The sequence below is a fragment of the Balearica regulorum genome, chromosome 5 (genome assembly GCF_011004875.1).
Source record: "Balearica regulorum gibbericeps isolate bBalReg1 chromosome 5, bBalReg1.pri, whole genome shotgun sequence".
In the NCBI taxonomy this organism is placed as follows: domain Eukaryota; kingdom Metazoa; phylum Chordata; class Aves; order Gruiformes; family Gruidae; genus Balearica; species Balearica regulorum.
This window is the reverse complement of record NC_046188.1, coordinates 59325872-59346897: the sequence shown is the minus strand read 5'-3', so window position 1 is coordinate 59346897 and position 21026 is coordinate 59325872. Positions and strand designations below refer to the sequence as shown.

At 38.0% G+C, this 21026-nt stretch overlaps 2 protein-coding genes across 6 annotated transcripts in view; one reads left to right on the top strand and one right to left on the bottom strand.

Annotated features, from left to right (window-relative positions):
• Positions 1-495: 495 nt before the first annotated feature.
• RNF141 (ring finger protein 141) lies at positions 496-13541 on the top strand. Of its 3 annotated transcripts, none has more exons than XM_075755171.1 (6): positions 496-641; positions 2659-2858; positions 4385-4493; positions 5480-5661; positions 8843-8950; positions 10711-13541. In XM_075755171.1, exons 2-6 carry the CDS (start codon positions 2677-2679, stop codon positions 10859-10861), a joined length of 732 nt encoding a protein of 243 aa, XP_075611286.1. In that variant the 5' UTR covers positions 496-641; positions 2659-2676; the 3' UTR covers positions 10862-13541. The 3 variants fall into 3 exon arrangements, with proteins under 3 accessions (XP_075611286.1, XP_075611287.1, XP_075611288.1); XM_075755172.1 differs by having other exon boundaries at positions 532-641; positions 2662-2858; XM_075755173.1 differs by lacking the exon at positions 496-641 and adding an exon at positions 684-1173.
• A 2087-nt stretch (positions 13542-15628) lies between these two features.
• The window catches only part of AMPD3 (adenosine monophosphate deaminase 3), a 35943-nt gene continuing 30545 nt past the window's right edge, over positions 15629-21026 (bottom strand). For all 3 annotated transcript variants that reach the window (XM_075755168.1, XM_075755167.1, XM_075755169.1), the window contains exons 14-15: positions 20910-21020; positions 15629-19976 (exon numbers count right to left, since the gene is read on the bottom strand). In XM_075755168.1, coding sequence (XP_075611283.1) covers positions 19800-19976; positions 20910-21020 — 288 coding nt within the window. In that variant the 3' untranslated portion in view covers positions 15629-19799. The remainder of the gene's footprint in view (positions 19977-20909; positions 21021-21026) is intronic.

Here is a 21026-nt window from a genome sequence, read left to right as displayed (position 1 = left end):
TGATCCCACCAAGGCAGGCACTCAGACTCCATTAAGTAGCATTTAAATTGCTATTGATTAGAGCTAATAGAAAAGAGAGAATAGTCCAGGTATTCTAACGTCCCTTCAGAGACTGGGAAACCTGAGCTGTGCAGCACTGCTGAGGGTGCAGCAAGTCCCGCCTGTGGAACAGTTACCCCATTTTCGTCATTCGAGCCATTACAGGATTTGTCTCAAATGAACACAACTCTGTACACCGCTGCTTCTGCAGAACAGAAAGGCTGTTCAGGCGGGGCCTGCTCCGCTCAACTGTAACGCGATGGCGGGCTCCCCCGTGTGCAACGGTGTTCCAGTCCGGATCACTACCGGCGGGGGACGTCGCGGGCGTCGAGGCAGCTGGCAGTGGCCCCGGCAGTGCCGCCTCTCCCACGCCGGCCCGCTCCTGGCCCGGCCCTCCGGTGCTGCCGGAGACCCTGCGGGGCGGGCCCGGCGTCCGCCGTGTCACGGCAACGGCGCAAGCCGCGCGCTGGCGTCACCGAGCCGCGCCGGGAGCCGCCGCCATCCATGCGCCTGCGCAGCTCGCCGACGGCCGGGGCGCGTGGGGGAGCGGCCCCGTTCCGGTCCCCGTCGGGCGGCGGCGAGCAGGATGCCGGGGCGCTGGGGTGAGGTTGCTATCGGGGCCCTCCGTCCGCGGCCCCTCGGGGCTGGAGCGCGGCCCGCAGTCACGGCGCTGTGAGGGGACCGCAAGGCCTGGGCCCAGGGAAGCCGTTGGGCGCGGGCGCCCTGAGCAAAAGCCCGGTCGCCTCACTGAGCCGGGCCTCGCTGCCGCGTCCGTCGGGGCGGGAAGGGTCGAGTGGTGGTTACCCGCGGGCGGCGTGGCGGCCACGGGGAAACGGCGGGGGGCGGGGGACCGGACCGCGCCCCGCCCTGTCCCGCCGCGCCGGGCGGTGAGGGCGTGACGCAGCCGGGCTTGTGCGCGCGGCCTATCTCGAGCCCGGCCGTTGAGGACGGTTAAACGGTGAAGTGAAGGCAGCTGCTGTGCTCTGGCCTTTGGCGGCTGGCTGCAGCGCGCTGCTCCTCCTCAGAGATTGGAAGGGGAGAAGGCTCGGGCTACGCGTGATTATCTGTGTGTGGTTTTGTGTGTTTCCGATCTCGAATATACGAAAGGAAACACTTCTCCAAACATCTTTGCAGGTGGTTTTTTTTGTTTGTTTGTTTTGGTTCGAACTTTTCTGTGATACAATCTTACGCTATTGGTTCAGTAGGTTCACACACAGCACTGCTTCCTCAGGAAGACTGCGTTTCAGCTAGAGGGAACACAAACTGGAAGATGTGGGATGGGCTATATTTGAAGGGTGAAGGGTTATGCTGTTTAGAGTTTGTGCCTCAGGTGTATCTTCTGGGTGTGTGCTCGGCAAATACAAGGTTTAGACAGCGGAAGAGGAGCTGATTGGAGGGTAACTTGGAGAAAAGTGACTTCAGTGGGAACATATCTGTCTGAGAATAGAAATTGGTTAAAATTGAAACATTAAATTAGAAGTTTATTCTCTTGTGTGAAATACCAGAATAGTTCATAGAATGCTCTGATATAAACTCACTTTCTCTGTGCCATGTTTTTCTTACTCTGTGGTGAGACCTTAACAGCTGTGACCATGTTCCCGGGCAGTTTTATACCTAAATGCAGCTATAGGTACATGTAGGATGGAGTTCTGTTTTTCTGTGATGTATCTCATAAGGTGTTTGTAATGCACCTAGTATCAGATTATTCCATATTTAAGTTAAGATTGATATGCTGTAATTAGCTTGCCATTGAAGACCTCTATCGGTAGAAGTCTTAAAAGGCTGTGAAACTACTGGTTTGCATTACAAGCTACAAACTCTGTCCAGATAAAATTAATTTGCATGCCCCTGCTATTTCAAGACAAAGAGCGAAGAAAAATTTTGAGGGAGGGGAGTGTCAAATGAGAGGGATCAAGGGGAGGAAATGGCTGAAGACTCAGAATCAGAAGGCATAGGGTAGACCCTTATGTAGACTTTTGGGGAGAAAGATACAAGTGTAAAGGAAAGGTGAAATAAGTTGGAGAGGTTTGAACAAGTCAGTTCTGTAATCCGTCCTAAAGTTGAATGTTCTGTGCAGATAGGGAAACTTCTAAATTGGTTTATACTGACGTGGATTTCTTGGCTTACCAATTTAAGAATGCTGTGAGAGTTCTTTTGATCTGCCAATGTCAGTCTGATGTAAGAGAACTAATTCCTAATGTAGTGTCTGTGTATAGACATACATATGCTTATTTGTAGACATTCTGACTTTCACATGCACAGATATCTAGGAAGAACAAAGATTGTCATAAATTACCATCATCACCTTGAGATTTTCTTTTCCATTCCGTTGGATGTATTTATATGTGTGTGTTGGAGTTGCTGAAAAATCTGCATGAAAAAATATCTCTATTTAATGCAAGTATTGCTGTAAGCAAAATAATTTATTTTTCATAAGTTGTTAATGCCACATTCCAGTCTCTGCTAAGTGTTCTGCTTTGTTTCTGATTTGACTGTTCAAGTTGTGTTACTGTAGAATAATTAGACTGGTTAATGGGTAGTTAAACTGTTAGACTAAAAGAGAAGGAGGGAGTAGCTATTCATAAAACATGCAAATGTAACTCTCTAAAATATTTTTAGCAGAGACTCTACAAATGAATGAGAACTTTCTACGGAACTGAGGTGAAGAACTTCACCATGGGTCAACAAATTTCAAGCCACACACAAACTGTAATTAACAAGTTGCCAGAAAAAGTAGCAAAGCATGCCTCTTTGGTTCAAGAAAGTGGTTTCCTAACATATGAAGAGTTTCTGGGAAGAGTAGCTGAACTTAATGATGTGTAAGCCTACTTTGTTTCCTTCTTTTTTTTCATGTTTTGTAGAGACCTTGTATGCAATATATACTCCTGTGCTGGCTAAGCCAGAACTGGCCACCTGGTTTTGAAATGTTTCCCTCCATTTTTAAAGTTTCTATAATGGTTGTAGTTACACTTCAAAACCAAAGCAGTTTCTCCTCCTTAAATTCACTTTTCTCCAATACTTTTCTTCCAGAAAGTATTGCTTCTCTCTTTTAGAAGTTCACCAGAGGTAGACATTTAGCAGTATCTTTTTTATTAGTGTTATCTGTCTCCCTTACTCTTCCCCCCTCCACCAGCCACCTAAAGATGCAATGCTGCTTCCTCTCTGCCCGTCACTTTTGGTAGGAAATAGGAGTACAAACCCTTTAAAGTACACCTACAGTACAGCTACACTAGGAAGGTAGTACCTGAGACAGAAATGTTCATGACCATCTCTCCCACCTCTGTGGCCATGCAATGGTGCTTCTCATTGAAGATGAGACATGCCTCACTATCTGAAACCAGTATCCAAGATAATCCCAAACAAAAGGCTGCATAAGTAAGATTTTTCATAGCCTGCCTTTTGTTTGACCGATACATGGACAGTAAAAAGAAACGAACGAAAAAGCAGAGTTGTCATTTTCACTCAATATTTGTGATATAAAATGATATAAAGTGGAAACGTACATGCTGAAAAGGGGCTTTGTAGTGTGTGGCTTTTGGTAGTGTTTAATGTTTAATGTGAATTTTTATTCAGTTTAGAAATTGTCTTGTACAGTGTCATGCTTTTATGAATGACCTTCAAGAACAGATAGCTGTCTTCTGGGTAGACACATAAATAGATTTTGAAGAACATTATGTTTTGCCTGACAATTAAAGCATATCTCTGTATCATTAACTCCAAAATACTGTTGTTATTCAAGTGGGGTTTTTTTATTTCATTACAGTGTTTACTTCAGCCTGAAAGTAACATAGCTTGTTCTCATTCTTACGGAATAAATAGACCTTTGTGTCTATGTTCCATTAAAAAAAAAAAAAAAAAAATACAAACCCCCCAAGAATCTCAGGGTCACCTGAAGCTTTCACCTGACTGCTTCCTTATTAATATATACTAACAAAAATACACCTCATCTGCATGTGTTGGTACTTGCATGCTTTTTTTACATACATGGTAAGGAAATAACCTTTTTATGTTGGACCACAAGATTGTATGATTACAGTAATAAATAGTGGAAGTATACATAAGTTAAAATGTCAATAAAGGACGCTTGCTGATGCTGGATCAAAAGACTTGCACATCATTTTCTGAAATTTACTGTGCAATTTAAAGTGAAATGGACTGTGTATTTTATATTTAATGACATGCTAAAAAGGTCATTATTGTTTAATTTCACGTCTCTGGGTAGTATTGATAAAATCTCTAAGGATAAAGAGCATATAGGTGAACCGCAAATAATGTCACAGTGATTGAGGTTGCTGATCTTTGCATGTCTAGCTCTTGATGTAAACCCGATGTTTCTTTATTTCAGTACTGCAAAATTGGCTTCTGGACAAGACAAACATCTGTTATTTGAAGTGCAGCCTGGTTCTGATTCTTCTGCTTTCTGGAAGGTGGTCGTGCGGATAATATGCACTAAAGTAAGATTGTTGAAAATTTTAATTTGGTGGCATTTTTGTGTGCAGATATTTGAGGACTGTCACTTTTACTAGTAAAATCCAACGCCTGCTGCGTATATTTTGAGTATGTATTTTGATCCAGATGATGTATTCAATAATACTATTTGAGATAAATTAAGTTTCTGCAAAAAGCAGGTTAACGAAAATGTTTTCATAACTAGGTTTAAAGGAATGATATCTTCCAATGGAGCACTAACAGTCCATTAATTACACATTCAGATGATTTGTGAGGTCAAGTCATGGTAATCAAATAGTACAACAAACTGGGAACTATGTAGTTTGATAGTAGTAGAAGTTAGTCAGCAATTCCAAGCACTATTAGTTGAGCTTGTGTAACTGTATATATGCTGATTCTTTAGAAAACCAATCTAAAAGTTAAACATTTAACTTAGTTTGAAGACCACGACGAGACTTACTAAATTTGCTCATTCTAATAAGATTTTTCCCCTCTATATCCTATCAAGTAACACTGTTAAGTGGTCCTGTATCCACTGAGCAATCTTAACATGTAGTTCCAACCAAGCCAACTTTCAAACTTTGTTTGAAACTAAGTTTGTAATTTTCTGTTTGCTCTTAGTTTTCATTAAGACAGCCATCAGTGTAGGCTATTTTAAATTCAAATATGAAATGACTGATTATTCTCTACTTTGTTCTAAGTTTAGCCCAATTTTTTAAGCGTTAAGTCCCTACTCACAACTTAATCCATTTGAATAGTGATAGAAATTGTCTTAGCCTAAAAATGTAGTTCTAACTGTGGTATTCCTCATGATGAAACAACTGTGTTTGCAGTTGTTAACTCTTATTGAAGCAGGCTGCAGTTTGCTAACATAGTGATGGATGCTTGGGAAGGTGGCTACTGCCATGAGAATTGCAGTGCATTGAAAGAATTTTGAGCAATGTCAAGTAAAAATCTGATACATAATTGTAAACAATTCTTATATCTTAAGATAAATAAAACAAGTGGCATCGTGGAAGCTTCCAGAATCTTGAACTTGTATCAGTTCATTCAACTTTATAAAGACATCACCAATCAAGCAGCAGGAGTTCTTGCACAGAGTGGTACTTCCGAAGAAGCTGCCGAGAGTTTGATGTCTGTGTCATCTTGTCAGGCCAGCTTGTGGATGGGAAGGTATTTTGATATACTCTAGCTTCTGACCACAGTTAAAACAAATATTTTGGAAGTTCTGTTTAAAACCTGAGCTACAAACACCTAGTGATCAAAACTGTGTGCTCTTGGCAGATGCAGACTTTGTATTGTCACAAACATGAATAGCACATCTTCTCTTGTACCAAGAGAGCTGTAGCCTACTTAGGTGAAATTCTGTTGGTGCTGCCATACCTTAGCTTTTAGAACTATCATTTTAATGATCAGTTCTAATATAAACACGGTATATGTTGAATCTCCTGAATAAGGAAACAGGAGGAAATGGAATCAGCTGCAGTTACAAATCTAGGGGGTTTGACAGTGTTTGTTTAAACAGATTTTGTTATTGTTCCACTTAAACTTCTCTTCCTCTTTTACATTTTGGCATGTGAAAGTTCCCATCTGTTGCCACTAGAAACTCATCAATTATAGTAATAATAAACTTGTAAGACTGGAAAAATGTGAACTGTCTCACACATGTTGACATCCTGCTTTGTTAACTAGAGGAAAAGCAAAAGACTGAGGTCAACACCTGCAATAACTCAGTTCAAACTGAATGTAACAGCAAGAAGCTTGCCACCCTTTCCCTATGTGGAGATGTTGCTACCACTAATTCCTTACTTTTCACTTTCTGAATTAGTTCAGAGTTCTAACTCAGTTTTAAATGAGGCAGAGGTAGGCTTTACAAGAAAAAGTAGTAAATGGTATAGTTCTCTATATTAACTAGTGAAGAGCTGGTAGCCAAGTTTTTTAACAAAACAAGTGCTGAGCTAGTTAACTCTCTCTAGAATGTCACACTCCAGCTGTTAGAATGAGAAAAGGGCCAGCTATGTTGTCATTCTGTAGATAGAGCTCACTGTTTTTTGTAAGTCACTGGGTTGCAGAATGTGTGTTTTTCATTTAATTTCCTGTTTCTCTTGTTTAGGAACAAATAAATTATTGGCTGTTCTGAGTTATTAAAATGCTAGAATTAGGTAGCAAATTTTGAGCATGTTTGGGAAAGTGTATTTTCCTGCTCTTTCTCAAAGATAAATGGTTATACTAGAACACATGTATATCTGGAAATGGCCTTTTACTTCAAGCAAACCAGCCAGACAAAAAAAAATGCAGATGCTTATGCAAAACAACTTCACGTATTGCTAAAGTCAATGAGTAGATGTAAGGTTTTTTAGGTGAGTTTCTTTTTCAATTTTCAGACTTTGAGATGAGTATCCTTTGCCTTTGTAAACTTCATTGCTTGAGGTAGTATTAGTGACAAATAACAACAGAAAAAGACTGTACTTTTCTAATATGCTAGTAATATGCTGGAACTTAGTGAGCTGGTATTTTCCAATTGTATCTTAGCCAAGTTTTTCAACTCATTAAGAAAAATGTAGGCTGAAGCACTTTCAAGTATTTTATACCAAGGACATCTGTTTGTTTTCCCATTTGCCTATATTCTTCTCACCTTTAGAAGTTTTTCAGTTCTGCAAGAGCTAGCCATCGCTGTCCAAAAATAGCAAATATTATCTGTTTCATTCTTCTTAACTTCTTCCACTGGGATAATACCCTATTTCTCTAGAACATCCATTTCCTATTTGGAGCATTCCAAAATATCTGTAAGTGTTTTATGCTTTTTGATAGTGAAGAGACAAGGATTTCCTTAGTTTCAGTCTTGTGTTTACCATTTCTTCAGAAACTTAGTCCTATAGCTAAATCTTAGTTTCCAGAAACTATATAAATAGGGTACCTGTTTTAAGTATAATTGCTTGTATATACACCAGTATATCTCAACAATTGAAGTGATATCAAAGGTTAGTACTCAGAGTTGCATAGGGGAGGGAAATGGAAGGGAGCAAGTCCAAAGAACATAGTGAGCTAATCAAAAGATTGGGCTTTTTGGAAACTGTTGTCCTCACTGTATGCAAATCACCATCTATAATTCTACAGAAAAATGTCTTATCATTCTAAAGTCATTTCTCAAAAAGCAAATTGAAAAGGAAACCCCAAGAAACCTACTGAGGAATAAAACAAAAACATGTTAATTGCTGTCCATTAGCTGGCTGATCTATACAGTTAAAAAAATTACTCCGTATTTGACACACTCCCAAGCAAAAGCAGTGTGGTCAGTAGTCGTTGAGGTGGGCTGTCTCTCCTGAAATGCCATTCTCTCTAGAATGCTACCCCTGTGCCCCAAGCCACAGAAGGGATTCTCAAATCAGGATTTTTGGAAAACCTAAAAATTTCAGAACACTTACCTGGCTGTCTTGGAAGTGAGCCATGACTATAAAATTAGGGAATGTTACATATCTAGTTAGGGCAGTGAAAGCTGAGGATTCTCTGCACCTTTTCCTGCTTGAGAAGTCTTGGTAATTTAAGTAGTTGAGATGCTACTCCTAGGACCTTTAGATACAGATATTTATTGTTTGGGGGGAAAAAATTAAGACAGGTAAAATGAGAATGTCTGTCCCAGGGAGTGGTCTAATCTTTAAACTTCCCTTCCCCAAGAACACCTAGAAGCCTAACTGGAAAAGCTATGTTAGCAATCAACTTGAGAGAGAGTTCTGATTTGAGGGAACAATCATGAGTTTATCGCAAGCTAAAACTAGCCTCTTCAATCTAATGAGCAGTTTAGCTCTAGGCGTTTTGATGGCACGTGAAATTAGTGACCATGCATTCTAATAGCGATCCTCTTGACATACTTGTTTTTATGTAGGATATAAGCCAGTACACAGAAATTTGACAAAGGTCCTTATGAAATAGTTCAGCCTGATGCTCTGTGAAAGGAAGGCAGATTATTCTCCTGCCTTTAATGTAAACAGTGTTTCTGTTCTGTTGCTCAGTCATGTGATATGTAGCAGTTACAACTTCTCATACTTCCTTGTTGATAGAAAAAGAATTTGCATAACCCTTTGCAACACCAAAAGCACCACAACACAAAACAAATGCATGTTCTAACAGTTCAGTTCCTTTACTGCTGTTTGTTGGTAGGTTGAGGCTATATCTGCTGACACAGGCTGGGATGATGTAACTAGTCCATCCACAAAATTACATGTTCCTTGCAGATAAGCACAGGTGTTCCTTTCTGTCCATCAGTAATTATTATGAAAAATGTAGTAACTAGTGTGGTTACTAGGGCATAAGTATAAAACATATCTGGGAGCAAATTCTGTCTTCTCTTCTGCAGGGTTAAACAGTTGACAGATGAAGAGGAGTGTTGCATCTGCATGGATGGACGTGCTGATTTAATCTTGCCGTGCGCTCACAGTTTCTGCCAGAAATGCATTGATAAATGGTAATACGTATTAAATGCTTTTTATTGTTTTGTAGTGTATACTGGTTATCTGACATGTTTCAGTTTGGTCTGATAGATTCCTTAGTTCCCTTATAATCGAATGTCTTGAGATACTCACAAGCTAATATACACATGATATGTAAGAAGCTTGAGTGAAATTAGTCTGCAGCAGAAGGAAAGAAGAATTTCAGCATCTGCAAACATCTTATGAAGAATTTCATTTTGGAAAAAGAGATGTGAAAGTGCTTTTCAGCATTTGTTTTGTAATTTCTTATTTCTTTTCATTCTTGTGAAATTAAATTATTGTATTTGTGCTCAAAAACTAGAGAAGATAGGGTATATGCTGATGCTGGCATGTTATGCTTCACAAAATCTCATTAAAAGCTTTTTAAGGAAAATATCAATAGTTTATAAGACTATGCAAGTATGAAGGCTGGTTGGACTGTCTTACCACTTAGTTGGGAAATAACTATCAGAGGGGGTTTTTTTTAGTATGTATTATGCTTTCACTTGAAATAAATAGCATACAATTTACTAATTTAAATAGACTTTTCCAGGACTTTATTTAAATAGACTTTTACTAATTTTAATCAGACTTTTCCAGGAAAAGATTTCTTCTCAATAGCAACACCTTCACGTTTTATGTATAACATATATCTTACAGTATCTGTTCAGCTTCATAGTAAACTGAACAACTTTTCAGCTTCTGCGTCTGCGTGGTGTACCAGTTGTACTGAGAGAGAAAAACCGCTTTTCAGAGGAGTATAGGTCTTCTCTGACCAAGCAGAAGACCTACAAGGATTAGGCAGGTGTTCTGGCAATCTAGCATTAGGTGATACAGATATTCTCAGTTAACTGCTTTTTTTGACTAGTTCATGCAAATGATTTTACATGTAAGTCACATAATTTGTGCATAAGAATTTGTTTTGTGGCTTTTTCAAAGGTTTATCAAGGAAGTTACTCTTAGAACCATGCTCCCACAAGGAAAAAACAGTGAAAAATGCTGAATCTCAGAGTATAACTAGTCATCTCTCTTTTCTGGAAAAATATTTTAACATCTGTCAGCAATACAGGGCTTAATTTAGCGACTGTAGTGGAGAGTGGATTATATTCTACTGTATTCAGCTAATGAATCAGCTGAACTCTGAGCTAAGTTCCAGTTACACCATTCTTTCTTTGGTATTCAGTTTTTAAGGTTCATCTCTTCTTAACGTAGGCGTATAACAGAGGCTCCCAGCTCAGAAGCATAATTGTTTGGGACCCCTGCATTACTCAGTGGATGGGGATGGGACCCTGAGGGACCAATTCTGAACTTCAGTAGGGTGGATGACCCAGGAAAAGGATTCCTTTTTCTGTTTATATTGGAAGCTTGTGGGAACTGGTTTCTGAAGTACCTCAGCTGAATATCTAAAGATAGGAAGAATTAATTTAGACTGTGGATTTCAATTTAAACTTTCTGGGCAGATAGCTAGATGCATTCTGTTTAACATGAACAAATTTGATTATGAGGAACGTGACTCTGAATTTATCACTCAAAGAATGGAGCTACATTCAGAATTGTTGGCCAATCTTCCTCATAAAGAAAACTTTTTTAAACAAACAAAAAAAATACGGGTGGTCTAATCCAGTTAACCTGATCATTCTTGAAGTTCCCACTGGTTTTTTTTTTTTTTGTTTGTTTGTTTGGGGGTTCTTTTGGCTTTTTTTGGCCAGGAAGAGACCGTCAATGAAAAACGCTCATTTCTCTGGCTTCCTAACAGGAGTGATCGTCACAGAAGCTGTCCTGTCTGCCGTCGGCACGTGACTGGGGCAAGTGATTCTTGGGTGGTCTCAGATGCACCCACAGAAGATGATGTCGCTACTTATATACTGAACATGGTAGATGAGGCGGGCCAGCCTCACAGACCCTGACACTGGCCAACAAGCTGATAACAGCAGAAGCACTTGAAGCTTTTGTTTTCACAAACGTCTATTTTTACCTCTCGTTGCCGTTCTTCCACAGTCTTTTACTTCTCTTTTGGCTGCTGTGAATCTACGCTGCTCTTTTAAAACACAGGGTATACGAGCCAGTGTATGTGTGTGCAGTCTTAATTATTAATCTGTACTTTCAGTAAACTCTTTGATCATTAACAAAGTTTATTTTAACAACAACTTTTGATATTAATTAACAGTTTGACTACTAGATGAAGCAATTTATAACAGCACAACTACAACTACTAACTGCTGTTTGAACATCACAGCGTACTGCTACAGAAGATGAACTATGTCAGATGGCTTGACCTCACAGTTCTTATCCTTAAAAGCACTCCCTTTTAGTTTCATGAGAGATGTGAATAAAGATAATGAGTTAGGACTAGTGATCATTAATTTGAAATTTTTCTAGTGAAACTTGAAAATGTCCAGCTGCCTGTTCTTCAGTAGTCAGTTATTGCTGCTTTTGAAATCAGTATCGGTGAACACTAATCTGATCTAAGTTTCAGTATTAATTATTGTAAATGTATTTTGCAACGTGTAGATAGCTCTGTAAATGTACTTGTGCACTTCCCTTTATTCTAACAAGATTATCTCTTAGAATATTTTTTTAAATATTATATTTACCATAGTCATCTTAGCTTGGAAACATTAAACAGTTTCATACACAATCCTAAAAAAATAAATCAGTTTCTTTATAGATTTTTTGATCTAGAACAGCCAAAATTATTTTTAAGCACTAGGCATATCTGAAGAGAATGACTTTATTTGAATTAGCAGTTAAAGTAGTTTAGTCTGATGCTGTGGTTTTGTCTGCTTGTCTTGAGTTTTTGAAGTGATGAAATCAGAGTTATAAGGTATACTAAGAGTTACAAGATGATAATCTAAGTAAGGGTGCTATGCTTTGTATCTACAAGTGCAATATGCTTTTATGTAGCAGAGAGAAACTTCATTAATAATAATGTTGCTTGCAGTGAGATGTGCATGTGACAACTTGAGAAAAGGGATATCACAACTGGAGTGCAACAGTGTATTTATCTAGCAGAGTAAAATCTTTAAAGAGTGAGTTTAGACAGTCTAAAATAAATTGTTAGTATTCATGAAACTCATCTTAAGCCTCTTTTGCATAAATAGTGCTATGGAAATCAGCTGCTATTGTAGTGAATGAATGATTATTTTTTTAAATATATATTACCAAATACTACTCTCTTAACTTGAGGCTATTGAGATAGAAATACTCAAGTATACCATTTGAAGGAATATTGGCCAAAATTTTGCTTGCTGTAAGACTGCATTTTTAATTACCATACTTGTTAAAATGCGACAATGCCATAAGGCTAAGGCCTTTTATCACACACAGGTTCTGAACTAAAAGGTGTGTGCACATGTAAATATGCACATTTGGGTTATTTTTCTTAATTGGCTACAAAATAATTTAATTATGTTGGGGGACAAAATCTTGGGAATTTCTCTATTATACTTCTATTTATTAAGGAACGTGCATAGCATATGGCACCCATTTGAGCTTGGCTTATGGCACAGCTGTCAAATTTATGATAGACATTAAGACAGCTAAGCAACGTACTCTTCTTGTCCGTATCATTCAAATGCCAGTGTGGCTTACTGTGTAAATCTGTATTTATTGAAACATCCATTTATGAATGTATATAGCTTAGAACTAATTTTTTTCCCTTTGTTAATCCTTTGATATCAACAGATATTCTTCAGAAAATGTATGGACTGTTTGGTTGCATAAAGGCAGTTATTATTTAGGCTGAAAATTGTTAATGGTCAGGGATTTTTCCACTAAAATATTTGCAAGTGTTCCTAATCACACTCCAGTTTGGTTTCTTTTTGCTTTTTGAGCTTGCATTAGTCCATGTTCAGAACTTTAAAATAACCTTTGAATTTTTTAAACTTTTTATATCACTGGAACAGAAAGAGCATCTAAATTAAAGCTTCAAGCTAACTTTATTTTTCAAGTATTTCAAGAATTATATGTCTGAACTGAGATTTTATAAGTTGACTTTCTGCTGAGAACTTACATGAACTTCTTAAAATGTAATTTTGTAATCATGCAAACAGGTTGTTAATTGCAGCATAATGACACTTGCAATTACAATGTAAACTAATGCAAAAATTATTTAAATAGTGAAAAAGTAAACTTTGTATTCTGTACAGCTTTTTTTAATTAAGTTGCTGTAATTTACACTGCTGTGATGTAGGTACTGTAATGTGTGCCTTGTAAAATACATGTACTGTATGTTATATGGGATAATAGGTACATTAACACTGAAAAACTAGTAATTTGGTACTGGTTGGCATTACCTAGTCTGAAGTGCTACAGTTAGCAAACAATTTTGAAAAAGGAAAAGGAATCGCATTGGCAGGGACATGGCAATGGGTTCCAGAAGAAAGGCCTTGAAAATGTGAATTACTACAAATAGCTGTTGGTGAGGGGCATTAGAACAAACTAAAATTTCTTGTGTTAAGTGAAGATTTCTTACAGGTTTAATGTGAAATTGTAATTTAAATATCCTAGATTGTATTAATAGCTAAGGACATTCCAGTATACTAAAATTTGTGTATGAATTGTGCAATAAAGTTACTTTGGAAGAAATCTCAAAGTTCTTTTAAGCTTAAGGAATCTCTTGGCTTTAATACCACAAAAGTCTGGAAACTGAATTTTCATCTAAATACAATTCCATTGTATGGGTGGGATAGTTAAAAGTATATCATTAGGAGTCAGATCTCTCTTAAACTTTGAAGTGTGATATTAACAAGGTAGTTTAAATGCAGCTCTGCAAAAAAAAAAAAAAAAGACTTCTTCAGATTCTTCTGTTCTTCTTTTGTCAAAACAAATAAATGAGAACATTCTGCAGTGATGGGAAAAATTAAACAACCAACTCTACTTCTTAAAAGGACAGTATTGAGGAGCAGGTTTCTTTGGGGAAAGGATTTTTTTTTTTTTTTTTCCCAAAGAAGTGTGATTTACTTTTTCCCCAAGTTCCATCATGTGCCTGATTGATTGATAGTATTTTAAAGCCTAAGAATACTAAGGTTTGGTTCTCAGATTTTTTCCTGGTTTTCTTAATAGGAATTGAAGTATGTAATTAATGTAACTATTTCCTCTGTCTAGTTGCTTGGTTTATCTGTTTGGATCTTTTGAAGCCAAGTGAGAAATGGGAGAGGAATGCATTAACAGATCAGGAAATTAAAATTGGAAAACTTACGAGTTGACAGACGCACCAGGAGGTAGGTGTACTTCAGGAATTATCAAATGTTTATGTGTACTAGGTTTCAACTTTGGACACCATGTTAATGTAATGTGCATGCTTTTTTTAGTGGGAAATGGTGTATATAACTTATATGTGAGAATTCTGCATATAATTGTAATGGTTTTCTAATACATGCTCATTCCAGTTCTGGAAACACAACGCAACCAGTGAGATCTCTGTGCTGTAGGTTTGAACTGAAACGCTAAATTCCACCCTTGCATAGCTGTACATGCCAAATGCATTGGTTTTAGAAGGAACATCTTAGCTATGGTGCTTTGTGTCCTGCTGAATCCTGGAACAGTAGCCTCCTCAGGGAGCCTTAAAGATGCTTGATGTGAGTGGGAGTGCTCTGTCAACCTGTCTGGCCTTTACTTTTGACACTGCATATATGTATTCTTTCATTTTCTACCCACTAAATGCATATGCTCTGTAATAGAAGTAATTATACTGTGACTAACATTATAGTAATTAATTATTTTCTTTGTTCTTCTGCTGTTAAACCACTCTTGAGGTAACTTGCCATAAAGTTTCATGCTCACCTGTTTTAAAGTGGGTGAATGGAATTCGGCATAAGTGTCTTAATTGCAAAACTGAATTTAAATTGTCATTTCTTCAGCTGTTTGCTTCTAAGGCCTAGAATTTATCATATGCAACATACTCTAAAGACTGAACACTCTTCTGTTGCTACTTGTAGCTGAAATTAACCTGAATGGGACAGTATTGTTTTGCAGTAACCGCAGTGTACAATCCCAGAGTAACACAGTGAACTAGCCTTGTTCCAGTGAGTGTTAGGGCTCTGACAAGTCCTGCTTTTCTGTCTGAGCTGTCAAGATGTTAATTAGTGGGTGATTGCTTACCTCAATAGCCTGACTATTGAGGTTAAATTATGAAACACTGGGCATGGGTTTGTAGGCCTGAAATTTAAAAAAAAAAAAAATAAAAAAAAAAAAAAATAGCAGTTTTGTGAACTTAGATGGAACTTTGCTTAGTGTGAGTCTGGTGAAATGAAGACTACTATCCAATAGGTAATTAAATGACCACTCTTCTTTGAATCAAAGTGCTATTTAAAAATGCAAGGTGCTTTTATGACTTCAGCTTGAATTAATCAGAAACCTGCCCTTCTGGAATCTGAGTGTAAGCGGAACAAGGTAGGGGTGTGATACAACAGTCTATGTAGTTCCAACCCACCTTCCAAAATATATTTTTTATATATGGTACCCGTTAAGTCATGATTAATGAATTAGCAGTGTTGGTGTCTCACTATTATATATACTATTCTCTATGCTGCTTAACATTGATATTTAGTGTTTGGAGAGGTATGGGGAAGAAATACGTATTTTTCAGTTACAGATGAATCTCTACTCTTGTGCTTCATGAGTGCTGCTTGTGTGCAGAAATTAAAGGTTTGTGTACAGAAGGAGACACGTTCTAATCTGTATCTAAAAATCTTTATTACATTTCCTAGTAAATTTGTGTTAAACTTTTTTTTTCCTCCAAAGGAAATGTAGCAGAATATCTATGGTGATATTAACTATTTATTTAAATTTGTTACATGTTGGCTTCTTAGTTGTGTTCTTTCTGTCAGATAAAGCTGTTCTATGTACTGCTTAAATTATCTCAACTGTGAGTGCAAGAACCTGCTTTTGTCTCCCAAATTCAGGTGTTCTGACTCAGTTTAGTGTCAAGCGCAGGCTTCAGGATCATGCCCTCCCCTGATGCCCAGTTTGGGGGAGCAGGGCACCAAAAGAGTGGGGGCAGCCCTGCAATGCACTTTCACTTCAGGACTTAATGCCAGGTCTTCTGTTGGCACAAATAAGAAGAGTTAGTTTTCATTAACACTGAATTACTTTGCTAAGCTTTTAGCTCCTTCTCCTAAATATTGCTTATTCTCTATGTCCACGACTTTTTTTTTCCCCCAGTTTTCATGCTGTGATAATCCTTAATTTTGGTTGAGTCTTTAGTACTGGTAACAGTTTAATTGCATAGGTTTTTAGTTCTACTTAAATGCAGAGATGTTGAGCAGCTACAATTTTATTAAGGTATACAAACACAAGAACTCCGACAATATTCTTTTGTAATTTGTTTATTAGTGTAATGTTTAGTGCTTCCACAAGAGGCAAAAGATAAACATCATTTAACTTAGGCACAGAAAGAAAAAGCAGTTTTTGCAGACATCCCTCCCACACACACCCCCTTTCTCAGACTGACATTTTAACTAGGCAAATGGAACAGAAAGGTTCAGCCACAAGTGAAGAACAATGCTATGAGAAGGTAACATAGCTCTGGGGGGAGAAACAAATTATATTATCCAGTGGCAGAGCAAATGCCTTAAGTTTGCTAAAGTAACAGAACAGAAGAGCATCACTAGAAATTGTTCAGATAGGTTGTAAACATCAAATAACCATAACTAACTATATTAGGTGAAAGTATAGAATACTCCAAGTTAACAGATTTAAGGAAGTCCTGAATAATGTTTGAACCTTAATGATATGATAAGAAATGATAAGAAAACAGGATATTGTCCCATGCTGAAGCAACACCCCCCCCCCAATCACCACCTACAGTGATGTTCTAGTTCCCTTCCGCTCAAGTAGAACAGAAGCTGTGGTGTAACCAGCTTTGAGCTCAGCACTTGGGGAGAATTGGCAACTGTCCTATCTTGTGTACAACAGTAACTCAGGTGTCAATAACGCTTCAGACACTGGATCTGCCCTTCATGACATACATATCCTAAGACTACAAGGTTATTTTGAACAGCCATACATTAGAGCAAAAGTGCAACTTTTTAAAAAAAAGAAAAGCTGAAGTTTAAGAACTGAACTCGACAATCAATAACTTTTGCCTAAATAAAAGATGACCAAAAGAGACATAGTAGTGGAAGCTTCAAAGGCTGTCGGTTTGTTTCCCTAAACATAACACTATTAGCTCAATTTATCCTTAAAAGCAGCGCACAAGGAAGCACAGAAAGCAGAACTTGTGGTCATGGCCACTTGTGTGTTATTGTCAAAAAAATCCCAATTACTGTCCATTAACTGAATGTTCAGAGCCAGTCTGGGTGTTGTTTTTTTTTCTTTAATTATAGCTACAGACGTATTAGACCCTGATGTGTTTGAGGTAAGGAAAGATGAAAGGTATTAAACATACACAAATTCGGTATATTAAGAAAACTAAATAAGAAATCTTAAGTGACAACAAAAGCAGCACTTGCAATCTTCAGATGAAACAACCCAAGTAAAGCAATGTTTATCAGATGGAAATACTTACAATTTAATGTTGCTTATTTAGCCTGGACACAGATGCTTTTCTCCGGTAAATAATGTTACATCATTGATAATTTCTTAGTAAGTTGTACAAATGAAAACAAGACATCTGCATTTTATGCGGCTAAAATGCTTGAACCACTGTTTTCAGACTCCATCCTAAGAAAATTACACTCACTAATCCTGCTAATGCATTACATGAGCTGCTGAAGTTTCTAACAGTGAGGCCAATAGCCACTGTTGACTAAGCACTTTGGACAATTTTGTTATCATACAGTTGAGCAGCATAGCACAGTTTCACACAACTTTTAGCTGCACAAGGACTACACAATCTGGCAGTAGCTGAACACTGCAGACGTTAGGCTAGATCACTGAAGAGCTAAAGTCAAGTCTCCCACCACCTGTCTGCAACCACCGCAGCTCCCTATGCGTGACACTGGCTAACTGGAATGATGACTGGATGCCCAGAATGCTGCTCGTGTGCCTGAGTCTCCCTCAGAGCAGCTTTACTTTCAGGCTGCTTCCTAAGGGTCTTTAGGGTTAATCTGTCTTACAGGGCTCTTAGAGGGCCGCACAGTACAGGAGGTGATGGGGAATTCCTCCTTCCCTTACTTTGGTGCCATTTCCCTGCAATAGCCATTCAGGACAGCAGGTACGTTAAAAAAAGTGTGCTTTGGACTGCCAGAGCCTGAGCAGAGAGTGTATATCTTCAATGCATATATATATATATTTATGCCATTAATGAGTTGTTTGGTACTGATGATGGTACCACTGCTACTTCTGGCTGCATTTACAAGGGAAAGTGAGACCTGATCAGCTCTTGAAAGGAAGGATGTAGGTGCCCAGGCCCCAGAAGGGCCTGGCCTAAGAAATACAAGTGGCACAAGACATCTGATGTAGTAAAACATGCAGAGTTCTGTGTTTAGTGAGGCTTAATCGGCTAACATTCATTATTTGCTTTTTATGCTTTAGTTCTGAATTACTGTTCTAAGATGCCTAACCTCCCTCTGTATTATATTAGATACCCAGGTCTCTTAATTGTAGGCTCAGGACCCTAGCTTAGGGACTATAGGCCTTCAAATTAAGTAGTGTGACGTTGGACTTGTAGGCATCAACATCCTCTGCTGCCCCTAGCCTCGAGTCTGTCTTGGTGTGCAACTACAGTACATGGATGCTATCACATTATTACCTTTAATCCCTTCTGAGTAAGCAGTACCGCGTCTTAAGAAGGATGATCAAATAGAAAAAAGATTGAAAGTGATAAATATTCCAGTAGCTGTATTGTACTAGCCACTCCATCATAAATAAAAAGTTTAACATAAGATGATTTAAAGTGATGTATTTCAGGTGGGCTCACTTCTGTATAAATAGAAAGTTTGACTTCTCTTTCAACGCTAATTCACTAATATACAAACTAACACAAATGTGTAAAAAGATGTCAGAAGTAGGACCAGAACCTAGATCTAGTTCCTACCACTGATTCATAAGAACACTTCCTTTGTTCAAGTAAAAAATTTCTCTTTACATGCAACTAAAATTATCAGCATAAATTTCCAAGTAATTTGAACTGGCATATCCACGTATTCCCATTACAAAGCAATAAAAAAGTGTTCTCAACTTCCAAGGCAAAATTTTCATGATGTAATTAGACTTATTATTACAATGTACAATAGTGATGATTTTGACACCATATTTTCTACTTACTAGATTAAAAAGCATTAATCTGTTCTTAACAGACATCCTACATGACACCAGAAAATAATTAGTCATTAAACAAGACTACCAGATTTTGTTTTTTCTTGCTTTCCAGTATAACTGCGAAAACATTAAGATAAAAACTGTATCAGAACACCTTCCAGAATGAAAGGGTAGCCTCAAAATTATGCACCCCATACAAACTGCTAATGAATAAAGGGTTAATCTTACAAGTGCCATGATTGCTACTGAGATGAGCAGGACAAAACCAGGTGCATGTGTACTGTCAGCATCTGCAGTATTCTAAGGTGCATATCGCAGATGCACTATGAATATTCTGTTGTTTTCCAGGCTACAATATAGTGCACAGTTAAGACAGTATGAAACAAATATTACATGATTCTGAGTTTGCATTTAATTTTTACAGCAATCTCACAAAGTCTAGTATTTGTAGAAACTGAAATTTTTGCAATGAGAATAGCGCAGTAGAAGATAACAGCAAATGCTGTTTACCTTCCATAGATACTCTATTTTTGTCTGTACTGTTCAGTTATGTCTTGGTAGCATCAATGACAGATGATTCAATGTAAATTAGTATCTTATCCTGATTAGGAGTGAAATGTTCTGGTTTCTTTGAGTTTGTAACTACTTCGACAGGGTAGAAATCTCTTCTGTTCTCATGGCATCAGACAGGAAACTAAGTTCATTGCACAGCGTCTCGTACCTGAAGGCCATCCGGATCTGTGCAACGTTTGTTTTTCGAATGTCATTTCCCTCAGGCCCTTCTTTACAGTAATTCACCCCTAAGAATTTCTGTTTTTCCTGTGAATGGGATTAAACGTAAAAAGGAAGAAGTCAGTTCAACCACTTTGTATAACTGAGTATTTGTTAGTTGGATGACTCCAGTGCAAGTAAAAAGAGCAGCTTCAACCAGCTGGCCATTGAACTTTACCTCAGAGTCTTAACCAGTTTTGGAGATCTTAAGGCCAAAGTTTATATATAGAACTACTCAGCAGCACACGTAGTCTGGCTGGCTAAAACCCTTCGTGCTAGGGTTTGGTCTTCACTACTACATCTTTCATGTGAGAGGTCAAAAAGAGGCCTATGTTTCTTTTGTTAGTTAAAACAAATGTTACACAAGAGGAAAATTAGTAGTTGTCACTAGAGTATTTTGGAAGAAACAAGAGGAAATACTTGTAAAGTCCCTTTACATACCAGCTCCTTGAGAGGAATGTTTGAAAGTGACATAGAAGAGAGGATGTTCTAAAAGAAGTCCTAGAGAAAGCCATGGATTTGTAGAATTTTAAAGCCAAAAAGGGGTTTAATCTAATCTAACTGCCTGTCCAAACCAGAATATTTTCTGTAGTACTCCCTTCTAGGCAAAAAACATGTCTTATTTATGACAGGCAGTTTATTTTTACTCAATGCAAGACATGATGTATAAAATTACTGGCAAAGGGATATCACCCTAATAAAGGTTTGGGAGTAGAGGCAGAACTAAGTATAAACAGGCACCTGGTCTTGCTGCATGTTTTGAGAATTCCAAAAGGAAACTAATGAGAAAAAAATATAACATTAATACTTTTTTTAATGTAAGGCTGCATAGCAGATAGTTTGTGAATATTTCTGGAAAGGAGGATAGGGATGCACACAAATACATCACATAAGCAGCTACTATTTAATTTTCAGCCTATTGACTTCTCAGTTCCTACCTGCCCTAATTCTCACAAAAGAGATTTTTTCAGCCATAATTACCTTATCTGACAATCCACTCTGTAGTACGCTGTTTCTTGCTATTTCACACAAGTCACAGGTACTTAGTTTCCACACCTGGGCTGCAATAGCATATTCTTCCATGAGAGCTTCCTGTGT

What these genes read in the sequence shown, in the direction of transcription:
- RNF141 (XM_075755171.1), top strand. Translation starts at nt 2,677, where the DNA reads ATGAGAACTTTCTACGGAACTGAGGTGAAGAACTTCACCATGGGTCAA. An exon ending in TGCGGATAATATGCACTAAA is followed by an intron (nt 4,494 to 5,479) that starts GTAAGATTGTTG and finishes TTATATCTTAAG; the next exon opens with ATAAATAAAACAAGTGGCAT. An exon ending in CAGAAATGCATTGATAAATG is followed by an intron (nt 8,951 to 10,710) that starts GTAATACGTATT and finishes GCTTCCTAACAG; the next exon opens with GAGTGATCGTCACAGAAGCT.